At 38.5% G+C, this 23,032-nt stretch overlaps 1 protein-coding gene across 1 annotated transcript; it reads right to left on the minus strand.

Annotated features, from left to right (window-relative positions):
* Positions 1-233: 233 nt before the first annotated feature.
* Positions 234-9,794, minus strand: LOC112578840 (putative coiled-coil domain-containing protein 195). The gene is made up of 3 exons (XM_025264401.3): positions 9,539-9,794; positions 5,278-5,521; positions 234-345 (listed from the first exon to the last, which is right to left on the minus strand). Exons 1-3 carry the CDS (start codon positions 9,792-9,794, stop codon positions 234-236), a joined length of 612 nt encoding a protein of 203 aa, XP_025120186.3.
* Positions 9,795-23,032: the final 13,238 nt, after the last annotated feature.

A 23,032-nucleotide genomic window follows, 5' to 3' on the forward strand; every position in this document is an offset into this window, starting at 1 on the left:
TCATCACTGTGGAATTATATTAGAAACCAATATCAAAAGATATTTGACAATTACCCACATATTTTCAAGTGCAGTGCGACATTTACTAAGAGAGATCTTGGACTCAGCTATTGAAAGCCCTTAGTGAGCATCTTCTCAGAGCTCTTTGCAGGGCAGACACTGACCCAACCACATCTCAGTGTTCCCACATGTTGGAAATCAACTGTGTCTTAAATTTCACCACCTTAAGTATCTTATTCTATAATAGTACTTAGCTGGTTTGGTGAGTATTTCAAAGAACTTGAATCTTTGGAGTACGAAGACGTGTTCATGGGTAACAGGAAACCCACTGTCTTTATCTTGTCCCTAAAGAAAGCAGAATAAAGGAGAGAGAAATAAAAATTTAGTGAGGCTTTACACAAAGCATTTACTATTTCTACAAAACATGTACTATTTTTCCAAGTACCAAATAATGCCTAAAGAGTTAAACATTCAACTTACATATACCATACTATTTTTTGTTTGGCTGTTCAAGAAAACAATTTTGAATGCAAGAAAATATATTGTAACTGACCTTTTGATTAAACCAGTGGATCGTGCTGATAAAACTAAAACTTAAAACTTTTGAGGAAAGGACTGTACGTCTGAGAATTCTTAGCTTGACGTTTAAAGTTAAAGATGAATATGTTTTCTCAACAAAGGGTCCTGCATATCAAAGCTTTTCAGTTGAAATGAAGCAGAAATTTGGGACAATTATTGTCTAAATCCAGAGCAACGCACCATTTTGGATTTTGATGAATATCCATCACACCTGAACAATACAGGAGAGAGAGCAGTGCCAGCAATGACCTAGTGTTATCTGAGCGATTAAATCTTTTCATTTTGCCCACTGCTCCTTTCTCCTTGAACAGTGTTATGTACGATTTTGACATAAACCAGGATAAAGTGCTCCCAGGAACAAGTCTAAAGAATAGTGTTCAGAATGATTGTCTTTTCTCTAGTTTTGATCTTTCTCTCTTTAATTAGATAAGGCCATAATTTCACAGAATGGCATTTAGTGGCTGTATCGTGGGGAACACACATCTGCTCCCTCCCTCGGGAGGAAGGCCAGTTGTTCCATATGTTGGGATCAATAAAATAATAACAGCTCTGCCACTTAGCAAGCATTCACTAGACTCTCCCATTTATTCTTCACAGAAACTATGAGGTCACTGTTATTATGATTCTCTTTTTACAAAAAAATAAACTATGGCACAGGACAGACTAATAACTTTTCCAAGAGCATGCTGTTTGCAAATGATGGAGTTGGAATTTTAGTCATCTGATTCCAGAGGCTGTCTTCTTAATGACTTTGCTTAGAAAAAGAAGACAATATATTTATTTTAATGTCTGTTTTGTCCTTTCTAAGTTCAGTTGTCTATATGGACCCTTTCCCCTAATCTTTCCAACAGCCTAAGGTTATTATTTTTTTCTTGAATGCAGGAGGAAAAAAATTGGGTTTTTATGTCAAAATGAGGGAAAAAATTAAAATCCAATCTCTAGTTTCTGGAGAGCATGGGTTCTTAGAAATATTGACACTGGCTTTCTTCTGAAATACTTTCTTGGTATAACAGTTGAAAAGTTCATGAGCAAATTAGACACGATATCTCATTGATTTGAAAGCTAGTTCAAACACATTGGTTGGTTCTTGATAAATCTTTGTAAGATTCTTTGAATGCTATTAGAAAGCAAATGGATTTACTCTCCAAATTAGAGGAATAGTGTAATGAGTTGTTACTTTACTAGTTAATCCTTGAGAAAGTAAAAGACAAAAAAAAAGACTACGAAAGAAAGGGCTTAATTCCTGTGAAACCATTCTCTGTATCTACTGGGTTTTATGCCAGCCCAGCTGTTGATTTTCAGCCGTTACTGATGTTCTTGCTTTAACACAATCCTACAATTGGCTCAATCTTTCAAATTGAAGTAGATTCCAAATTAGAAATGGATTGTGTTCTAATAGTTTATTCATTGGCAGCTTGGAAGTTGGAAAACATTTTGCTTCAGAAAAGTAATGCATTATAAACATTGGCTAGGTTCCCAAACTATCATAGAAAATAAAATAAACTGAAATGGAAAAATTAATATTACTATATTTCTCAGTGTAGTGTTGTAGGTCTGTGGACCTGCAGTGATTTCAGTGCAAAAACTAAACCATTATAATACAGACACTGTACAATTACAAACTATATAGATACTAGCATGGAGAGTTAGCCATTAAAATCTCAATGATGGGGACTTTCCTGGTGGTCCAGTGGCTAAGACTCTGAGTTCCCAATGCAGGGGTTCTGGGTTTGATCCCTGCTCAGGGAGCTATATCCAGCAGACTGCGACTAATACCTGGTACAGCCAAATAAATAAATTAAATAAATAAAAAAAAATCTCAATGGTGGTTTTTCAGATAGTGCGATTATGGAAGATATTCCTTTTTACACTTTTTACTTTGTATACTGTATTTATATTTTTAAATTTGCAATTTTGAAAACAAGGGACATTTAGTGTTTTCAACATTTACTGTCTATTACATGTACATAATTTTACTCAGACAAAGGGTACATCTCTGCCTTTCTTCCCTCCTCCCTCTTTGAAAACACATGGCCATTGGAACACAATGGTTGGGTATACACTTATTGTTTCCATAGCCTACATCTGCTCTGTTAACGAATCTTGTTGGCTCCATCTTCAAAACAAGATTAGAAACCACATTCAGTTATTGCTGTTGGCCAATAAATAATCATTTCTTGCCTAAATTACTTTTTTAGCTTTAAACTGGTCCTCTTGTTTTCTGTATTATTTTCCTATAGTCTTTTCAAAACAAAGTTTCATATATATTATATATTAATACATATACTAGCGAAAAGAGTATGTTATACATCCCAGTTCACTTGCAATGGATCTAGAACATTGAAAAGAGTGGATGGCCATCCTTAGCTCTCTTGTTCATTGCTCTCTGTCTTGCTTTCTCCCTCCACTGCACTCAAAGCCAGCCTCCTTGCCCTTCCTTAAACACAGTCGTTTTTGAGCCCACCCAGTCCTCTGACGTTTGCTGTTCTCAATGTCTGGCAAGTCCCCTCACCCACTCACTCCAAACCCTTGCCCATATTCCCAGAACTCTTTCTCCCTTCTTTATTCAAATACTGTCATATTTTCTGGCTACAACAATTCATTTCAATTAACATTTCAACAATACTTGCTTCTCAAGCCCTTCATTTTTCCTTTGATTGGCTCACTTGTTTCACCGTCTAACTATATGCCGCATGTATTTTCATGTTGATTGATCATCATGTTACAGAGGAAAAACTCCACATTGGCAGAGATTTCTGACAATTTTGTTTCCTGCTGTATCCTCGGTGCCTAGAATCCTGCCCAGCATATAGTACACATTTAAGATGTATTTGTCAAATGAATGAATGTGTGTAATGAAAGCAAAAAAAATAGACCTAAAGGATAGAAACAAAATTCCTGGTAATGCTTGCCCCTTAGGAGGACAGGGGAAGAGATGTCCCTTTTCTTTCTTAGTAACACTTTTGGTCTTATATATAAAAATATCTGATAAACTATGACAAAACTCTTGCAGATGGATACACTGGTATTTGTAATATTAGTTTCTGAATATTTGTGTATTTTGAAAATTTTCATGAAGACATTTTTTATCAGCTTTCCAGTAATTACTGGATAAAGCACATACTCCCAGCATCCCATGGGATGCCTTCTGCAATGGATACTGCCAACCTCTCCATCCTCACTGACTTCCCTGCTTCTAGCTTTCTCCATAGTCATGATTTCTTCTATCTTCTTCTCTTTTTTGGTCTAGTGGGGTACGCTGTACATTTGTCTTTGCCTGTCCTTCCTGACCAGGTTCTTCTCTCCTCCTGTAATAGAACTTTCTACAAGTGAAACACGGTGTTCATCCTGCTTTGTAAAATTCAAATAGAACTGGCTCAACCTTTGTATCCTACATCCTGTGGGAAGACCAGTGCTCTTTTCCATATTTATGAGAATTCCTGATGGCCTATTAATTTTGACTACCACTTTGATTTGATTTCCTGCTGCTGCTGAATTAGATGACTCACTAATTCTCCAAACAACCATATTTGTTCCATTTTCTCTTCCTCCTGATAAGTTAATCATGAAACCAGGTCCCTTTTTCTTGATTTTTCTCCTTCTCCTCAAAAGAGACAAATGCGTATAGACTCTTTGTTTTTTTAAATAACCGTATCTTTTTTTTTCTTTTTCAGAGTCTATTCCCATCTAGGTTATTACAGAATACTGAGTAGAGTTCCCTCTGCTAAACAGTAGGTCTTTGTTGATTATCTGCAGTGTGTGTAGACTCTTGATAGAGGTCGAGCCTATGTGGGAACTGGGAGGTAGAAGGTCAGAGGGTGGCGGAGGGGAGGTGACTCTGATACACTGGTGCTTGAGCGTGGCAGTCTTGTTCCAAAAGAGCTCTTGGCTTTGCCCACACCAGGGGCCACTGGCCAACTCTCCTCTAAAAGAGCCCCAGCCTACTTCTCAAATGTTTTCTCACTCCCTTCCATTCGTAGGCCGCTTCTAACTCCTTAAATACCAATTCATGTATTTTGCAGAACAGGCCAGTTTTGTCTTTGTCTCTTAGCCTGTTTGGCTTATGCCTAAAGGGTCCTTTCTTGTACCCACAAAAGCCCATGAAGGCGCCTTCCTCTACAAGCACAGTTCTCCCTTAGGGAGGAATTCTGTGTTTGGCCCCCAGTGTAAATGTGTCTTCTTCCTGAGACACACTTTATTGTAGTGGTCAGTTTGCTTGTGTGTCTTTGTCACCAAAGGAAAGTGCTGAACTTTAAAATAACGTTTTGCTTTTGCTGAATCTTGGATTCCCAGCCTAGAGTACCATCATTCATGCTTGATGAGTAAGTGAAGACTGATCGCTTTCCAGTTTTTACAGGCATCTATTAGAGAGTACCATTTGATCTCAGATAAGTTTGTTTCTTTTGGTTCTCAAAGCACATAAATGTGATGGAAATAGCCTCCTTGTTTTTAGTTCCTCCACTGTATAAGACCTTGCTTATCCAGGAGAACGTCTCAGTAGCCATCACACTATGCAACTATAAACTGTCTCGAGGCGGATTGTGCATTGTGCTGTGCTGTGCTTAGTCACTCAGAAGTGTCCTCCTCTTTGCGACCACATGACCTGGAGCCCTCCAGGCTCCTCTGTCCATGGGGATTCTCTAGGCAAGAATGCTGGAGTGGGTTACCATGCCTTCGCCCAGAGGGATTGTACATTACCTGTAACCAAAATCATGCTCAGGAAAGACTCCTTTGCTGCAACCATTGGTAGTAAAAGAATCTGAGGTAAACATCTTTTCTTCATTGTCTTGCTTCTTAACCGAAGAAGCCAGTGATTTGACCGTCCCTTGAACTTCTAGAATTCCACAGTTTGGATGTCTTCTCCTAGTCTTCCAAGGGTCACTTGTAGTTGATGAATGAATCGGTGAGGAAATGGAATAGCGTCTAACAATCATGACATTGCCTGTAAAGGAGACACAAAATTCAAGTTTAAAAATTCTATTTTTAATGACATCCACAAATGGAAGACTGTATGACTAGTACTTTATTGAAACTAACTAAACAAAACTGTTATTTTTTTGCATAAAAAATATGCAAAAATTAATTATTTGCATAAAAGGTATTCATTCATTGATTTATTTTGCATATAATTGAGTTCCAACCCTGAGCCAGGCACTTCTTAAAGAGATGGATGTGTGCAAGTGAAGACACAAAATTCTTGCTTGCATAGAGCTTACCTTCTCGTGTGGCTGACAGATGATAGACAGATATATGATAAAATTCAGCTAACAATAGAGTCTAGGAGGATGAATAAGACTGCTGAGAGCAAGGTACTAGAGTTAGATGAGGGCAAGGTCTGGAGGCTACTTGAATAGTGTAGTCAGGGAAGACCTTCCTGAGAACACAGAATATGAACAAAAACTTGCACATAATGAAACAGTAAAATATGATTTTAGAATGGGAAGAACATGAACTTGTAGAGATGCAGTTCTGGATGGCTTCTTGATCCTCATTCTAAAAGAATGTGCTCATCAACAGCCCCTCATCACCTGAATGACCACAAACAAATGGACTGGTTGCTGCCAACTGGCCTGAAATGTGTGTGTTTTCTTTAGTTGAGCAGTCATCTCTCTCTGTCGAATGAGAGATGAGAGCAAGGCAAACAAGTAGAAAGAAATAAAAACATCTAGGGACTTCCCAGGTGATTCAGTGGCTAAGACGCCACACTTTCTCTGCAGCAGGTGCGAGTTTGATCCTGGTCAGGGCACTAAGATCCCACATGCCTTGAGTTGCAGCCAAAAAAAAAGTACAGATGCCTGTGTGGGAAACAGGAGTTTTCTTTATCTTTGTCTTAAGAGCTTTATGTCTTTAGCTTCTGAGGGTTTCCAACTCAATTTCTATCCATAAGGGTCTCCTAATAAACTCTTTCTTTGAGATGAATCATATCTCCAGTCCTTAGAATGAAAGCCTCTTGATTAAAGGAGCTTTATTTTACAGCATCTTGATTTGTCTGCATCTCACATCTAACACTCTGCTAACTGACATGGGGCCTGTCATTCAGCCTCTACTTAGACATCTAGTTATTACCACTGGGGCTAATGACACTGACTTCATAGACTGGACCATTTTCTGGAGCATTTAATGAATGTTTGTTGACTCTATTCTTTCTCATTACAGCTTTGCCATTAACTAGCAGGAAAGTAAAGCAAAGTCCAGCATCGTGTTTAGGTTTTCAGAGTGTTAGAAGCACAATTTTCTCTTTTTTAAATTTTGTGACCCCTGTCTGTAGAACACAGACAGCAAATTATATAGCCATTATAGGAAGTGGAGGCTGCCCTTGTTTTTTATAATATGGAAGAGCAGAAGATCAGATTTTAGGCAAGAGTCTGTGGGGGAGTTTAAGTTCAAATCCAACTGAAGTAATTAACTGCAAATACTATTCATAAATTATCTTTGAACACTTCCTTTGGCCATGATATATAACTTTTATAATGATCTAAAGACAGGTTTTTATATTCAGAGTACATCATGAGAAACACTGGGCTGGAAGAAGCACAAGCTGGAATCAAGATTGCCAGGAAGAATATCAATAACCTCAGATATGCAGATGACACCACCCTTATGGCAGAAAGTGAAGAAGAACTAAAGAGCCTCTTGATGAAAGTGAAGAGGAGAGTGAAAAAGTTGGCTTAAATCTCAACATTCAGAAAACGAAGATCATGGCATCTGGTCCCATATTTCTCATGGGAAATAGATGGGGAAACAGTGGAAATAGTGTCAAACTATTTTTTTGGGCTCCAAAATCACTGCAGATGGTGATTGCTGCCATGAAATTAAAAGACGCTTACTCCTTGGAAGGAAAGTTATGACCAACCTAGATAGCATATTCAAAAGCAGAGACATTAGTTTGCCAACAAAGGTCCGTCTAGTCAAGGCTATGGTTTTTCCAGTAGTCATGTATGGATGTGAAAGTTGGACTATGAAGAAAGCTGAGCACTGAAGAACTGAAGCTTTTGAACTGTGGTGTTGGAGAAGACTCTTGAGAGTCCCTTGGACTGCAAGGAGATCCAACCAGTCCATCCTAAAGGAGATCAGTCCTGGGTGTTCATTGGAAGGACTGATGCTGAATCTGAAACTCCAATACTTTGGCCACCTTATGCATAGAGTTGACTCATTGGAAAAGACTCTGATGCTAGGAGGGATTACAGGCAGGAGGAGAAGGGGATGACAGAGGATGAGATGGCTGGATGGCATCACTGACTCGATGGACATGAGTTTGGGTAAACTGCGGGAGTTGGTGATGGACAGGGAGGCCTGGCGTGCTGCAATTTATGGGGTCGCAAAGAGTCGGACACGACTGAGTGACTGAACTGAACTGAAACATCATGGAAAATAGTTTTGAAGGAGTTTTTTATGTCTGGAGTAAGGCAGTGGTTTTCAACTAGGGGAAATATCCTCCAGGTGGTATTTGGAATGTCTGAAGACATTTTTGATGATCATGACCAAATGGGAAGAAGCAGATACTTTACTAAACATCTTCCAATGACCAAGACAGACTCCTATAATACAGAGTTATTCATTCCAAATGTCAGGAATTCAGAGGTGGAGGAAACCTGGAGGACGGATATATTACACATGTCTGTATCTCTTTTTTCTCCCACTAGGAGAAGGTCTAACTTCTTTATAGGTTCCTTTTTCAGTTTTATTAAATAACCAACAGACAGAATAACTCAGTTCCATAGCTGTACTTGACAACAAGGAAAAAGACCCCGAATGGAATCTATTTCCAGCTTTGAAGTATAGGGCCCCACACTAGAGAGAGACCGCTTTAACAGAAAAAAAAAAAAAAAAAAAAACAGCTGGAGATAAGACATGTCCCATTGCTAAGCCGTTCAGTACCTCTAAATAGCCTTGCCTGAAGCCTTTGACAGAGGATATTAAGTACTTTGAGTATTCAAGTATGTATCAATTTTATTTGAATATGCTATATGTAAGGGAGTTGGACAATTTGAATGTAGAACATATTGAGTTGCCCAAAATCTCATTTGGCTATTTCTCTAATCACAGAAAAATCAAAATGAACTCTTTTGGCCAACTCAATATTTTTCACTCTCCTGATTTCTAATTTCATGTATAGTCTTCACAGTCAATATTCTTTTCCATAAAAGGTGAGAGAGTAGATTTTTTAAAGAATGTATCAGACATTGACTTTTAGTCTTGAAGTCCCCAACCTGCATATAGTAAGTTGAATTATGTGCAACATACATTCATAAAGGACAGTAAAGATCTTCTAAAATATGGATAAGGAACAATATCTGCCTTGGCTGTGTGTTTGTCAGATGCTGTACTAAGCACTTAGTTTATTATTACAACCAGTCATCACCAGCTGAGATAGGTACTATAGCACTTCTGAATGAACAAAATGCGAGTTAAAGATTTATTCTAACTAGCTCTAAATCAAGTGGTGGTTGATGAGTGTCAAATCACTGGCAACTGTATTTGTCTGACTCTGATATCCATACACTTAACTGTTGTGCACTACTGTTCTGGCTTAATAAACGAGCACTCCATTTGACACATACCCATTTGGTGTTCTATTATATAGCATTTAAATGCTTGAAGTCAAGAAAGGGAAAAAAGCATTCTTTTTAATATGACCGATTTCCACGAATCTGTCATCTTGAACTTCTCAGGAATAACTGGAGATAGTTTTACTGTTGTTAAAATATGATAATTGAAGATGTTAAAGAAAATTTTGCCTAGGGATTCTAAACTTATCTATCTTGGCCAAAAAGGTCATTTGGATTTTTCCATAGCATCTTTCTGTAACAAGAACCTTTTGGCCAACTCAATACCAGGAAAAAAACACACCCCTGTTAATACCAAATTATGTACTTATGTGAGAGGCACACTAAGCCAACTATTTAACAGATATTTTCAAAGGTGGGCACAGCCCCAAAGAACTATGGGCAGTCAGTACCTTGGTGTTCTCTCACACCTGGGGCTAAATCAGAGGCAACACCACCATGAAGGGCTGCTGGAGATGGCCCGGGCACTTCTTCAAGGTTACTGAGGTCTGTGACTTCCTTTTCGTCTCCTGATTCTCCTCCTGAGCCTGGGGTTCTCTGACTACTCAAAGTCAGCTTCATCCGGAGGGCTTGATTCTCTTTCTCCAGCTTGTGGATCTCTGCCCGCATTTCCTGGATAACTCTCATGAGATGGATGTTTGCGGCCATTGCTTCTTTTCAGGTTGCTCTGGCTGCTCCTTTGGGGAGACGGGTCAACATTTGCTTACGAACCAAACACACAGTCTGCTCAGTGGAACAGGTTGACCCCACCCCTAAACTTTCCTGAACAATAGATGTCAGTCTTCTCTATGCCATCTTTCAGCACCTGGGGAGTTAGGCTATCAAGGGAGGTAAAGGATCTCCATGACTTATTCATCCTGGGTTTTGTTTTTCAGAACAGAGCTTTTCTTTGTATCTTTCATTTCATATCAATCCACAGTTCTGGAATATTGCTTTGGGTCTACAGAAGACACTCTGAAAATTTCCGGCAAGGAATAGAATTTCTTGTTTCTGTCATGAACTCACCATCCGAGCAGCTACTCAAGTTTTTTCTCTGTTGCTATTTCTGGTATCGGATGTTTCATAGGATTGCCAACTGTCATGAGCATATCAAAATGGGCACATAAGAATTATTCCTTGTCTTTTCTGTAGGCTATATCATAGTTTTGTACCTTTGGGGTAAATTATTAATTTTGACACCTTTTGATTAGATGTCAAAACTTAAATAACATAGGAAATCATATGAATTGCCGTGAGATTATTTAAATGAGATGTCGATAATTATACCTTAATCCCTTAAGATAATGTCAAGGATGATATAATTACTTCTTGGTAGGTTTTCTTATAATCATTTTTGCTGTTATTTGGTTTTAGAGTGTTTGCTCAGGCAAATGCTGCTGAGGGCTATTTTGGGAATGTAAGAAGATACAGGTCAAACATTAATCTTGAATGAGAAGAACATGCAATAGTTAACAGCTTTCATGACCTATTTCCTGAAGAGGTTTTTTCATTGGGAATGAAAGGTATGCACTCCGTATCCATTTGGAAATTCAATTCATGCTTAAGCATAAATGCTCTTTTGCAATAGGTTCAAAATGATTAGATAATTTTTCATGGTGGTAATTTTCCTTGCACATTTGCTTACTTATGTTTTCTACATACATGATGCTTTTTTGCTTATCTTTGTAAATAGGATGATCAGGTTGATTGATCCAAGGCTGTATGTGGGAGTTACTGGAGAAAGTATTATTTCTTTTTCATTCATACAGAATTATTATATGTATTTAAATTTTATGACATGTTTACTAGTCAGTTGTTTTGATCTACTACTTCTATTTGTATTTTAATGAATTTCAGTAAGCATTTGTGTGCCCGGCATGCTAGAGGCTATTGAAGTGGCTCCTCTCTGACTTCATCTGCTATGACTCCCTTGCTCTATCCCTCTGCTCTGCCCCAATCACACTGGCCTAAGCATTAGTTCCATAAACATTCCAGGCACATTGCTGCCTTGGAACACTGGTCCCAGCTTTCCCCAGGGCTTTCCCCAGGTATCCACACAGTTAATTCCCTCATCTTCTACATCAGCTAGTAAACATCATGCCGCTTGCCTCCAGCATGAGTTGGCCCTGTGGGAATGGAGTCAGTCTTTAACTTTTCCCACATTAGTGGGCAAGGTTTTAAAAAGGAGATGAACTGTGTTAGCATGTCTGCTTTCTAGAGAATGGGAGTTGGCAGCAAGTGTCTGCTTTCCATCTTCTTCAAATAGATGATGTCACAGCGTGTCTTTCGTCTGGACATAAAATCATGCCTCGCTGGAATATGGTGTGTAGGGTTGACTGTGACTCCTTTATCTGTCAGAACCTTTGGTTTTAGTCAGTGACAGAGAATAGGCAAGGTCAGATTAGAACTCGGGGATTTTGACTGCATTATCACCACCCAGCCATGTGTCCTTCCATGTGGAGATACCCAATAGCCTTGCCCTCTAAGACATAATAAAAAAGTGTCACTTACATGAAGTCTTATGTCTCACTTTTCAAGCAGGCGTACACTCTGCTGTTATAAATTATTTAAACAGCTGCTCAGAAATTCGGCTTTTGCAGCATTTGCAGAGTTCACTTTGACCTTGAACTTGATATGTAGCTATCGTCAGAGTGATTTCCCAGGTGACCGGAAGCATCTGGTGTTGCCAGGAGCCCCGAGTCAGAAGTGGATCTGACAGACTGCCATCCTGCCATCTTTTTGACATTTGAGTGTCACATGGTGGTGGAGCAGTCATGTGGAAACGAAGGAGGAGATGAAAAGTTTTTGACAGGCACAGCTTCCATGAAATACTGATAAGCCTGTGAAAGGGACATTTAAGAATGCTCTGGGTCAATTCACACAGAAGGGATGAACCGCTTCCCTGTTCAGCCAAATGTGAGATAATCTTGACTGTTGTGCATGAAGAGACTTGCATGGAGCCAGTTATGGAAAGGGACATTTGCCATCTGATAGATGATCATGGACCTGTGTAAGTTTCCAATGAAAGTAAGAATATCAAGACTTCCTTGCAATTGGCACATGTGCAAAAAATATGACTGATATAATGCACAGGGTGGAGGTCTGGGTCCTAAGTTACTAACTGCCACTCTGTCGCAATCTCATTATTAAATCTTACTCTTAAAATAAAGGCAGGTAAAATGATTGAATGATATGGTGAGTTCAACAACTACTGAGCTCGAACCATCAGTTGTCATGAAGAAAGGTATGTGTTTTTCTAGTTCTGGTGTTTCCAGTTCTTTAGAATTTTCAAAAGAAGTTGGAATCCAGATATCATGAGAGATGATTACACTTTTTTAATGGGCAACTAATTCAACCTTTCAAATATACTGTGTGGACACAGCAAAACAAGTTTGAGGGAATGGATAAATTCTCTTGGTTTCCTAGGAGTGTGGCTTCAAGGAGATAGAGTTCTTTCCATGAGAAACTAAGGACCAAAAAAGCAATACAGCTTTCCAAGATCAACTTGTTGTCATGAACATTTACTGAGGGCCAAGGTTTCCGTGGTGGCTCAGGTGGTAAAGAACCCACCTGCCAATGCAGGAAACATAAAAGGCATGGGTTTGATCCCTGTGTCAGGAAGATCCCTTGGAGAAGGAAATGGCAACCCACTCCAGTATTCTTGCTTAGAGAATTCCATGGACAGAGGAGCCTGGTGGGCTACATGGAGCCACAAAGAGTCGGACATGACTGAGCGACTTTCACTTCACATTCAAGTTTAAGCCTCTTACAAGATATCCTGGAAGGATCTGGCTATATGAACTTTCAGTGGCAAGACCAAGTTATTCCTCTTTTCTAAGCCTGTATCTTTATCTGTGAAGGAGACATAAGGATAGCTATCCTCAGATTAAATGAATTTATAATGATAAATGCTCTGAAGTGCTTTGAAGTTAGTAAGTTTTCAATACATGTTTGTTGAGTAACATCAGGTTTTAAAATGAAAGATTTTTTGGTTGAATATTCTATCTGCTCTCTAGTATTAGACAAGTAGGGGGAGGGCTTTGTAGATGAGCAGAGAAGGAGGATGGACAAGCTTGGAATTGTAGTGAATGAAATCTATCTGTGTGGTCTGATTCTAGCTTTGCACTGAATACCTGTATAGCCACAAACGATTTCTCTCTGCCTAGCCCTGATTTTTAGTTTCATGAAAATCTCTTTTTGGAATTTATGGATCAATTGGGAAGAATTGACATCTATCTTGGCTGTATTGAATCTTCTTTTTTTTTTTTAATAATTTTTATTTATTTACTTATTTATTTTTGGCTGTGCTGGGTCTCCGTTGCTGCAGGGACTTTTCTCTAGTTGTGGCGAGTGGGGGCTACTCTCTAGCTGCACTGCCCAAGCTTCTCATTGTAGTGGCTTCTGTCAACTCGTTGCATAGGCTCTAGGCATGTGGGCTCAGTAGTCACACCTCCTGGGCTCCAGAGCCCATGCTGAATAGTTGTGGCCAGGGGTTTAGTTGCTCTGTGGCATGTGGGATCTTCCTGGGCCAGGGATCAAATATATGTCTCCTGCATTGGCAGGTGGATTCTTTACCACTGAACCAATAAAGGAAGCCCTGTATTGAATTGTTATTATGACATTTATTCAAATCTCCCTCTAAGTATTTCAAGAATGTTTTGTAGTTGTACCCAAATGTCTTCCCCTTATTTTATTACATAATATTTTCATCATCATTTAGCTCTAAATATTTTGTAATTTCTATTGTTATTACGTCATTCATTCATTCGATGAATATTTATTTACTTCTTACCGTGTGCCATGTCCCATTCAAAGCCCTGGACCATAGCTAGTGAACAAAAGAGACACAAATCCCTATCTTTAGGGAATATATATTCTAGTGAGGAAAGCAGCAAATAAACACAATAAATAAGCAAAATGTAAAGTGTGTAAGAAGAGATAAAGTCTATAGAGAAAAATAAAGGAGCACAGAATGTCAGGCAAGGGCAGTGAGAATTCAATTTAAATTTATTTTACAACAGAGCAGGTAGGAAAGAAGTCCCTGTAAAGGTGGCCCAGGGAAAGAAAGGGAGAAAAATGATGGGAAACAGTTCCAGGCACGTGAACAGAAACCACAAAGGCACTGATGGAGCTGTATTCTCCTTATGTTTGAGAGCACCACCTGATTTGGATGGACTGCGAATATCCCTTGAACAACGCTATTCTAGAGTAGGTTATGTATATCAGGCAATATGCTGTGTGTGTGTATACATACTCACAGGCAAATCAATACAACATGTGGAAAAAATACTTGAAAAATGCAAAATAATCGCATTCAGCAGCAGCCAGTGCTGGGCAGGCTGACCCCTATAGCAGGTGGTTCTTTTTTCCTGACCTATACAGCTTTCTTCCTCGCCTCTCCCCTGACCCCCACCCCTTGCTCCCTCAAAGTCCTACAGGAAGAAGCTCAAACAATTTATCAAAGAAGATCAAACAAGTGTTTCTTGTGGCCTCTTGAATTCCCATATCAATGTCATATTTTGAATTTTTTTCAAAGAAAATTTTATTTGTCTAAACAGGGGTTCTTAATTTAGGCTGTCTCTGTTTGCCTATTGTGGTTTTAAAATCTCTTTCTTCTCTAAAAGTTATTGTCACAAGGAGCCATTGTGACTGATGGAGACCATACCATTTGATCTCCCAGACGGGTTGGGCTGCTGCTGCTGCTACTAAGTCGCTTCAGTTGTGTCTGACTCTGTGCAACCCCATAGACGGCAGCCCACCAGGCTCCGCCGTCCCTGGGATTCTCCAGGCAAGAACACTGGAGTGGGTTGCCATGGGTTGGGCTAGAAAGGCCCAAAAAACAGTCTGTGAGCATTGATAATCTTCCTTTTGTTTATGTGAAGATGAGTTCAGGGTCATTCACGATCATGTTCAGCTCTGTGAAGATTACAGAGTCATAGGAATGCTATGTCTTTCCAGGAGGCCATTACTCATAAGTTTTATTCTGTTTTTTTAAACAGTGTAACAAATCCTTTATGTTGCCATCATCTTGCATCAACAATTATCATCTTAGGGTCAAACTTATTTTTATTGGAGGATAATTGCTTTACAATGTTTTGTTGGTTTCTGCTGTGCAACAGTGTGGTACATGTATAAATTCTACTCTTTAGAGGAAAACTGTTCTAGAAATAGCAAAAAAAAAAAAAAAGTGACCTATTTAGCCACTCTTCTCTTTTATGAAGCCAATTTGCCAGAAATAAGTCTGGACTTCCATTGTCTCTCTTATTTTATAGATGAAGAGAAATCTGTGGCTTTGCTGAACTTTGGTTGCTCTTAATTATTAATGAAACGGGACTTGAAAAATGTCCAGTTTCACATGAAGTCTTGCATAGCTTGATGTCTCTGCTTAGGCCTCATTTATTTTAATAACATTCAACATACTCCAAAGTCTGCATCAGGATCTCTGACTCTGGAAAAGATGCTTCTTCTTTCCCCAGGAGGATCCCATTCCATTGACTCGTGTTGCATAGTATCACAAAGTTTTTCTCTAGCACCATCTTCTGCCATTAGAAGCCTTGGAAGATAGTGTCCCCTGGATAGTATACATCTGCTACCAGTCCCTGGAAATAATCGCTTCCTTGGCCTTTGTGATGCTAACCCTTTGCTTATTAGCACTTTCTTTAACAAAGTATGGAGGTGGTTCTGCTGATCTGTATCCTATGAGTACTAACATTATGCTTCTCGTTGGCCAGCATCTTGGATAGGAAGGAATATAGAGGGTTATGTTTGAGATGGAGGAGAAAAAATAAATAGAAAAACAAGAAGCCAACACTATAATAAGGGCTTCCCAGGTGGTGCTAGAGGTAAAGAATCTACTTGTCAATGCAAGAGATGCAAGACACACAGATTGAATCCCTGGGAGTGGGGAATCGACCCAGGGATCGAACCTGTGTCCAGTATTCTTGCCTGTAAAGATCCCATGGACAGAGGAGCCTAGTAGGTTATAGTCCATGGAGTTGCAAGGAGTAGGACACGGCTGATCACACAACACTATAAAGACTCTTGGTAGTCAGTCAACATTCTGAAATTTTCAAGATCTAATCATATCAGAGTTGCTGTGTTTGGACATTTGATCTTCCATGTTCTCCATCCATTTATTTTTGGATCGACTGTTTAGCTCTTACTTTTTGACATTTATTCACCACACCAATAGGTCAATAGTGAAATGAGACTTCAATGTTTTAAAAGATGTTTCTGTTGTAAGAAACATTCCTGGAGGTAACAATAATAATATTGTTTTACATTGTGGAGTGCATTAATAGTTAGAAAGCATTTCCCCATTCATTGCCCTGTTTTATCCTGAGAGCAAGCTTGTTCTATGGGTGCTATTTGTACCTTGATGGACAGTGAGTGAGCTTTACAGCTGAGTGGCCCTGGGTTGCAATTCAGTCTCAACCACTTCCTACTGATAGGACTGTTAGCCAGTGGAACATGGGAAGTAGATTTGCTTCTTCCAAGCCGAGTCTCTGAAACAGCCTGTTCTCCAAAACCTCCACTCTCATTCTCTCAATCCCTCTCTTCTTTTTCAGTGTCTGGCCAGTGGAGGGATTCAGTCAGGGCATACCACAGTGCCAATAAATAAATATTAAACTGTACTTCTGCCACTGACGACAGGCAGACATCATTTATACCTTGTCATTCAGTGCTTTTAAATCCAGGCTGCTAGGATACCAAGTAGTTTAGCAAGAAGTGAATGAACAATGTATATGAAGTTCTTAACTTCGTAGTACAATAGCCTGGAAAGTTTTCTTTTCTAGAAGCTAAAATTCTGTATGTGTGTGTGTGTGTGAGATTTTTTTTGAGAGACTGAAGCAACTCATTTATATATATATATTTCTTTCTTTTATATATCCATCAAGTTCTTATTAAGCATCTATCTAATGTAGTAGGGCTTCCCAGGTGGCTCAGTGGTAAAGAATCTGCCTGCCAATGCAGGAAACATAAAACTACATGGGTTCGATCCCTGGGTTGGGAAGATCCCCTGGAGAAGGAAATGGCAACCCACTCCAGTATTCTTGCCTGGAAAATCCACGGACAGAGGAGACTGGAGGGCTACAGTCTATGGGGTTGCAGAGTCGGACACGACTGAGCACAGCACAGCACAATGTACTATACTGGACATGGGAGACAGACAGGCTTTGTGCCTTAAAAAGGGAGACAACCAAATAAATACATTAAATAAAACATAAATTGTAACTTGGATTATGAGTAGTCTTAGGAAGAAGGCACCGAGGGAAGTCTTCTTTTTTTGCTTTAAAAACATTTTTAATGATGCTTTAATCTCTAATTTGGGAGTATTCATTTTGCTTCCATTTTTAAAAGCTATTTTACATTACAATGATTAACCTTTTTAAGTATAAAACTTTTAATTATATCTTGGTTAGAATTTAGGACACTGTCTTTAAGGAATATGGTCAGAGGAGGCCTCTTAGGCCATAAAGAGTGGGAACACTGGAGCCCTGCAAAAAATTCAGCCAAATATTGAAAGGCTTTGAATACCACATGGAGGAATTTGGTTTTCTTTCTTTCTTTCTTTCTCCAACAGAAGACTGTGATTTTATTGTTTTTAATTTTTAAAATTGAATGAAAGAGTCTTTAAATTGTATAATGCTTTACAATTTTCAAAAGTTTCACACATGTGATTTCATATAATTTCATAGTAAGCCTCCCCCCACCACCCATACAATCCTTATATTCTGGCTTTTATTTAAAAATTTTTAAATTTTAAAAAGATTTTTTGGGCTTTGAGTGAAGAATGGTTAGAGCTAATACTTAGTAAGTGGTATTCAATGTGAAGAGACAGGATGATTTACACAAAAAAATTTTGTAATTTTGTATATATATTGTATACAATGTATACAATATATATACATTGTAATATATAATGTCAAAAAAGGAATTTCTCCTACCAAAGGCACATAAAGAGTCTTCAGTCCCAACCTCAACAACAGTGGTCTTCCTGTGACCTGCCTGGAAGGATCCTCGCTTCTGGGAGTCTGCATGGCTCATGACATTAAAACAACTTTTCTTTTCAAGAAGTATTATTTACTGTGTCTGATTATTTTAAATGGAAAGACATCTTTAGATTTACCTGAGGATGAAATGTCTTATGGAAATTTGTGATTTGTGTGGTGAAGGGAAAGTCTTACTCTAAAGACGAGAGTAAATGTCTCTTACTTTTTGTTCTCTTTTTAGTTTATCCTAGAGACTGTTCAAAATAAACTGTGCTATTTGACTAGTGCCATTGTAGCCGAACAAAGAGCATTCTTTGTTCCTTATATTATTAGGGTGTGTTTGGTAAAAGAAGGAATGAATAGTAATTTCCTCTGAGTACATTTTAAAAATAAATAGAAGGTAGTCTGCCAATAGTAGAACTATGAATGCCTGCTCATTTAGTTCTTCAAAACTTGGCTAGTGTCCTAAAACATGGGCCCTGTGGCTAGTTCTTCTATAGATATGAATAATGCAAATGTTGGGACTATTTGACTCTGGATAAAATCTCTGTGAAGGCACTGCATGTGGTTTTGTGCTGTCTGGGTGGGTTGGAGGTCTTGAAATAAGGTTTTAATGAACCTTTACATTCCCCAACGCCACTGCGATTATAGTAGACTGTTGCAGCCTTCCCGTTCACAGACACAGTTCACATGCCAGCCCAAGGAAATGGGTTCACAGGTCAGAACAGTCATTTGACTATGGGGCTGCTACCTACAAGGTTGTAAAGGGGCTAAGCGCTGTGTCTGAGTTTCCCCGGATTTGTTGTTTTGTCACTAAGTCATGTTTGATCTTTGTAACCCCATGGACTACAGCACATCAGGCTTCCCTGTCTTTAACTCCTGGAGTTTGCTCAAACTCATGTCCACTGAGTTGGTAATGCCATCCAACTATCTCATCCTCTGTCGTCCCCTTCTTTCCTGCCTTCAATCTTTCCCAGCACCAGGGTCTTTACCAATGAGTTGGCTCCTCGAATCAGGTGGCCAAAGTATTGGAACTTCAGCTTCAGCCTCAGTCCTTCCAATGAATATTCAGGGCTGATTTCCTTTAGGATTGATTGGTTTGATCTCCTTGCTGTCTAAGGGACTCTGAAGAGTCTTCTCCAGCACCACAAGTTAAAAGCCTCATTTCTTCAGTGTTCAGCTTTCTTTACGGTCCTAGTCTCACGACTGTACATGACCACTGGAAAAATCATAGCTTTGACTATATGGACCTTTGTAGGCAAAGTGATGTCTCTGCTTTTTAACATGTCTAGGTTTGTGAGAGCAACTCAATGAAAATATGGTGGGTTTTTATTCACTTCTGGTCTACTTCTTAAATGAGATTCATGTTAGATTTGGTTCAATGAATGTAGAAATGTGCAGGTGGAAGTCAATAAGCAATCAAAATATATAGTCTTTGGATGTATGATTTTGGTAAAGATTATTTTCCATCAAATATTTAAGTTTTACTCTTGTTCTATTCAATGCAAATTCTTGGTCTCTGGAGATACTTATAAATTAAGTAAATGGTCATCTGCTTTTCTAGATAGCCATTCATCTGCTAAAGCAGTTTTGAGGTTTTCTTCAGTCCTAGGCTTTTATGATTGAAGCAGGAAAACATGTTACTTTTGTTCAGAGACATTTCCCTCATCTGCGCTTTTTATGTGTGTTGCTATTTGTAGAATAGCAATGTATCAGAAGCTAGGCTTTCAAAAGTATCAACAGGATTAAAAGATACCAATGAAAAAATTTTTTTTCATCCAAGTCTCTGTGTTTATGTTACCATGAACATTTTTTCCCATTTATTTTGAGCTGAATAATCAATCAAATTATTTTTGTTTTGTAGTTGACCTTTTGGATCTTCTATTTTTCCTTTTTTAGTTTTCTTGTCAGAAAAAAAATGTCTGGGTTTTTAGTCTTGCTTTTTTTATGCAACTCAGGTAAATGATTAAAAGGCAATGATCTGGAGATATTGGCTCATGATGAAATGATACAGAAATAGGAATCTTGCTGAACTATTATTTATTTCTTCAGTTTTTTAAAAAAATACCTGTAGAAAGTAATTAAGCACTGAGACACATTTAGCTGTAATTGTAAATGCAAATAATTCATGGATATGAAGGTTTCTTTTGATGTGTTATTTTCTAACCATTAAGGATAGTTCTGCTATAATTTGTTATTGGAAAGCCACTTTCATGGTTTTCTTTTTTGTTTTTTCACGTTAGAACAATATTATGCATTTTTATTAAAATTATGAAAAGCAACAGTCTTAGTTTAAGAAACATATCATAACAGTTCAATTTAAATATGGGTAGCTTTACTATCTGGTAAGTAGCAAATATATTTAAAGTATTTTTTTTTTTGCTTTTGTTATTAATTAATTTTTATTGGAGTATAGTTGCTCTACAATGTTGTGTTAGTTTCTACTGTAAAGCAAAATGAATCAGACATATATGTATCATATATTACCTCCCTTTCAAACTTCCTTCCCATTCAGGTCACCACAGTGCATTTAGTCGAGTTCTTGTGCCTTTTGTGTTTTTTTCTATCATTTCCTTTCTTACCTGTTCTTAGGTTTATGTGGCCATGGTATGGTTATAGGTTTTCCATAAAAAGATGGAGAAATTAAGGGTAGTGCTCCCCCTCAACAAAGAATGATCAATGACCCTTTGGTCCTATCTCTGCTGCTGCTAAGTCACTTCAGTCATGTCTGACTCTGTGTGACTCTGTAGACGGCAGCCCACCAGGCTCCCCCGTCCCTGGGATTCTCAGACATATTCAAAACTTTGTCTTCCAGAAGGTTGTGCAAACATCCTTGATATCTAATTTGAAAACATTTTCATCACTTTAAAAAGAAACTCTTTGCCCATTCCTCATGCCCACCTCCTTCCCTGCCCTTGGCAATCATTAATCTACTCTTTATTTCTGTTTTTTTCATATTCTCGACATCTCTGATAAATGGAGTCATAAAACATGTGGCCTTTCGTGTTACTTAGCAGAGTGTTTTCAAGATTCATTCATGCTGTAGCATGTATGGTGAATTTTATTCTGTCTCAATAAAGAATTTTGTCTCAAAAATGTACACAAAAGGCAATAGACAGTTAAATTTTAACTAAAATTTAAAAAGTCTTACCATTCAGACAGGAGAACACCAACTGCATGAATAAATTTACTTGAAGTTAACTTTTAAGCTTAAAGTTTTTAGTTTCTAGAGTCCCTTGGACTGCAAGGAGATCCCACCAGTCCATCCTAAAGGAAATCAGTCCTGAATATTCATTGAAAGGACTGATGCTGAAGTCGAAAACTCCAAAACTTTGGCCACCTGATGTGAAGAACTGAGTCATTGGAAAAAAAAACAAACAAAACCCTGATGCTGGGAAAGATTGAAGGCCGGAGGAGAAGGGGATGACAGAGGAAGAGATGGTTGTATGGCTCTACCAACTCGATGGACATGAATTTAAGCAAGCTCCAGGAGTTGGTGATGGACAGGGAAGCCTGGCATGCTGCAGTCCATGGGATTGCAAAGAACTGGACACGACTGAGTGACTGAACTGAACTGAACTTCCCTCTAATTACATAATTTGCCATTTCCTCTAAATATTAAAACTGGACTTGAAGTAACTCTTTTTCTACCATATCAAACATGCGGTATCTTTTAAAATTGCAGGCTGTTTGTCTTTACTCCAATGGAAAACCAGGTCATGAAAACCATCCTGAGGCAGAATAAGTGTGGACAGACATGTCTATTCAGAGTTTGAGTGCTGGAGTTTCTATCTTTAATACAAAGTGTGTGATGTTTACTTTCCTGGTTAAGTTTCTTTTTCCATAAAATGAGCTCAAGAATTACTCATACCAGAGGGTGGCTGTGAGGTGTAACTGAGTGCTCAGAACAGTTCAGGGCACATGGTGAATTTTCAAATGAGGGAAGTGATTGTTACTCTTATTGGTCCTGACATTAATACCATGAAAGTGTCCAGTTGTATTTGTTTATAGAACAATAAGCTCTGTAGTATTGAGTGTAAATGGGCTTCCTCGGTGGCTCAGTGGTAAAGAATCCGCCTACAATGCAGGAGTCACAGGAGACGGGGGTTCAATCCCTGGGTTGGGAAGCTCCCCTGGAGAAGGAAATGGCAGCCTCCAATATTCTGGCCTGGAGAAACCCATGGACAGAGAAGACTGGAAGGCTCCATGGGGTCACTAAGGGTCCACAAAGACTGAAGTGACATAGGAGTTACACACACAATGAGTGTAAATATTCAATGAAAAGGGAAAGGTCTCTGTTAATTCTTGCCCTTATACATTAGAATTCTGCATATTGTGGCTAATGAGGTTGGTTTGGGCTGTTTAGTCCCAGTGAGCAATGTGTCCATATGACCCATAAAGAGAGTAAAGGAAATATGGACACTGAATAGGCTGAAATGTTTTTTATTTTTGTTTTTTTTATTAAGCCACGTGGCATGGCTTGTAGGATATTAGTTCCCAACCAGGGATAGAATCTGGGCCCTGGCAGTAAAAGTTCTGAATCCTAACTACTGTCCCTCAGGGAATTCCTAAGACTGAAGCTTTTGAATGAAAATAAATGGAATTCAACACATCTCTACTTTCCTACTAAGTATTATTTGTGTTACAGTGTCAGTAAAGAAATTGGGAAGAATTTGACATTCAGATTAATGTAATTAATGAATACAATTATGAAAATGCATAAAGCAGGAGTAGCTAAATAGAATCCTAAATATAGAAGCATAACATGCCAAATTCTTATTCAGATTGGAAGATGCTTTTATATAATACTGAAATTATTAAAACAATTGCAATAAAGTTTTAATTATTTGTAGGTTTTGCAGCATTTATTAATGGATAACCTAAACTATTAATTTTTTAAAGGAGTTTATTACA

The sequence above is a fragment of the Bubalus bubalis genome, chromosome 2, assembly GCF_019923935.1.
Source record: "Bubalus bubalis isolate 160015118507 breed Murrah chromosome 2, NDDB_SH_1, whole genome shotgun sequence".
NCBI classification, from domain to species: domain Eukaryota; kingdom Metazoa; phylum Chordata; class Mammalia; order Artiodactyla; family Bovidae; genus Bubalus; species Bubalus bubalis.

Bases quoted from the DNA above. Each gene is read 5' to 3' on its own strand.
- LOC112578840 (XM_025264401.3), bottom strand. From the start codon at position 9,794: ATGGCCGCAAACATCCATCTCATGAGAGTTATCCAGGAAATGCGGGCA. The intron at 5,522-9,538 runs GTACTGACTGCC...TCTCCTTTACAG, and splicing joins AGGTGTGAGAGAACACCAAG to GCAATGTCATGATTGTTAGA. The intron at 346-5,277 runs GTAATGTACAAT...TGCTTTCTTTAG, and splicing joins GAGCATGATTTTGGTTACAG to GGACAAGATAAAGACAGTGG.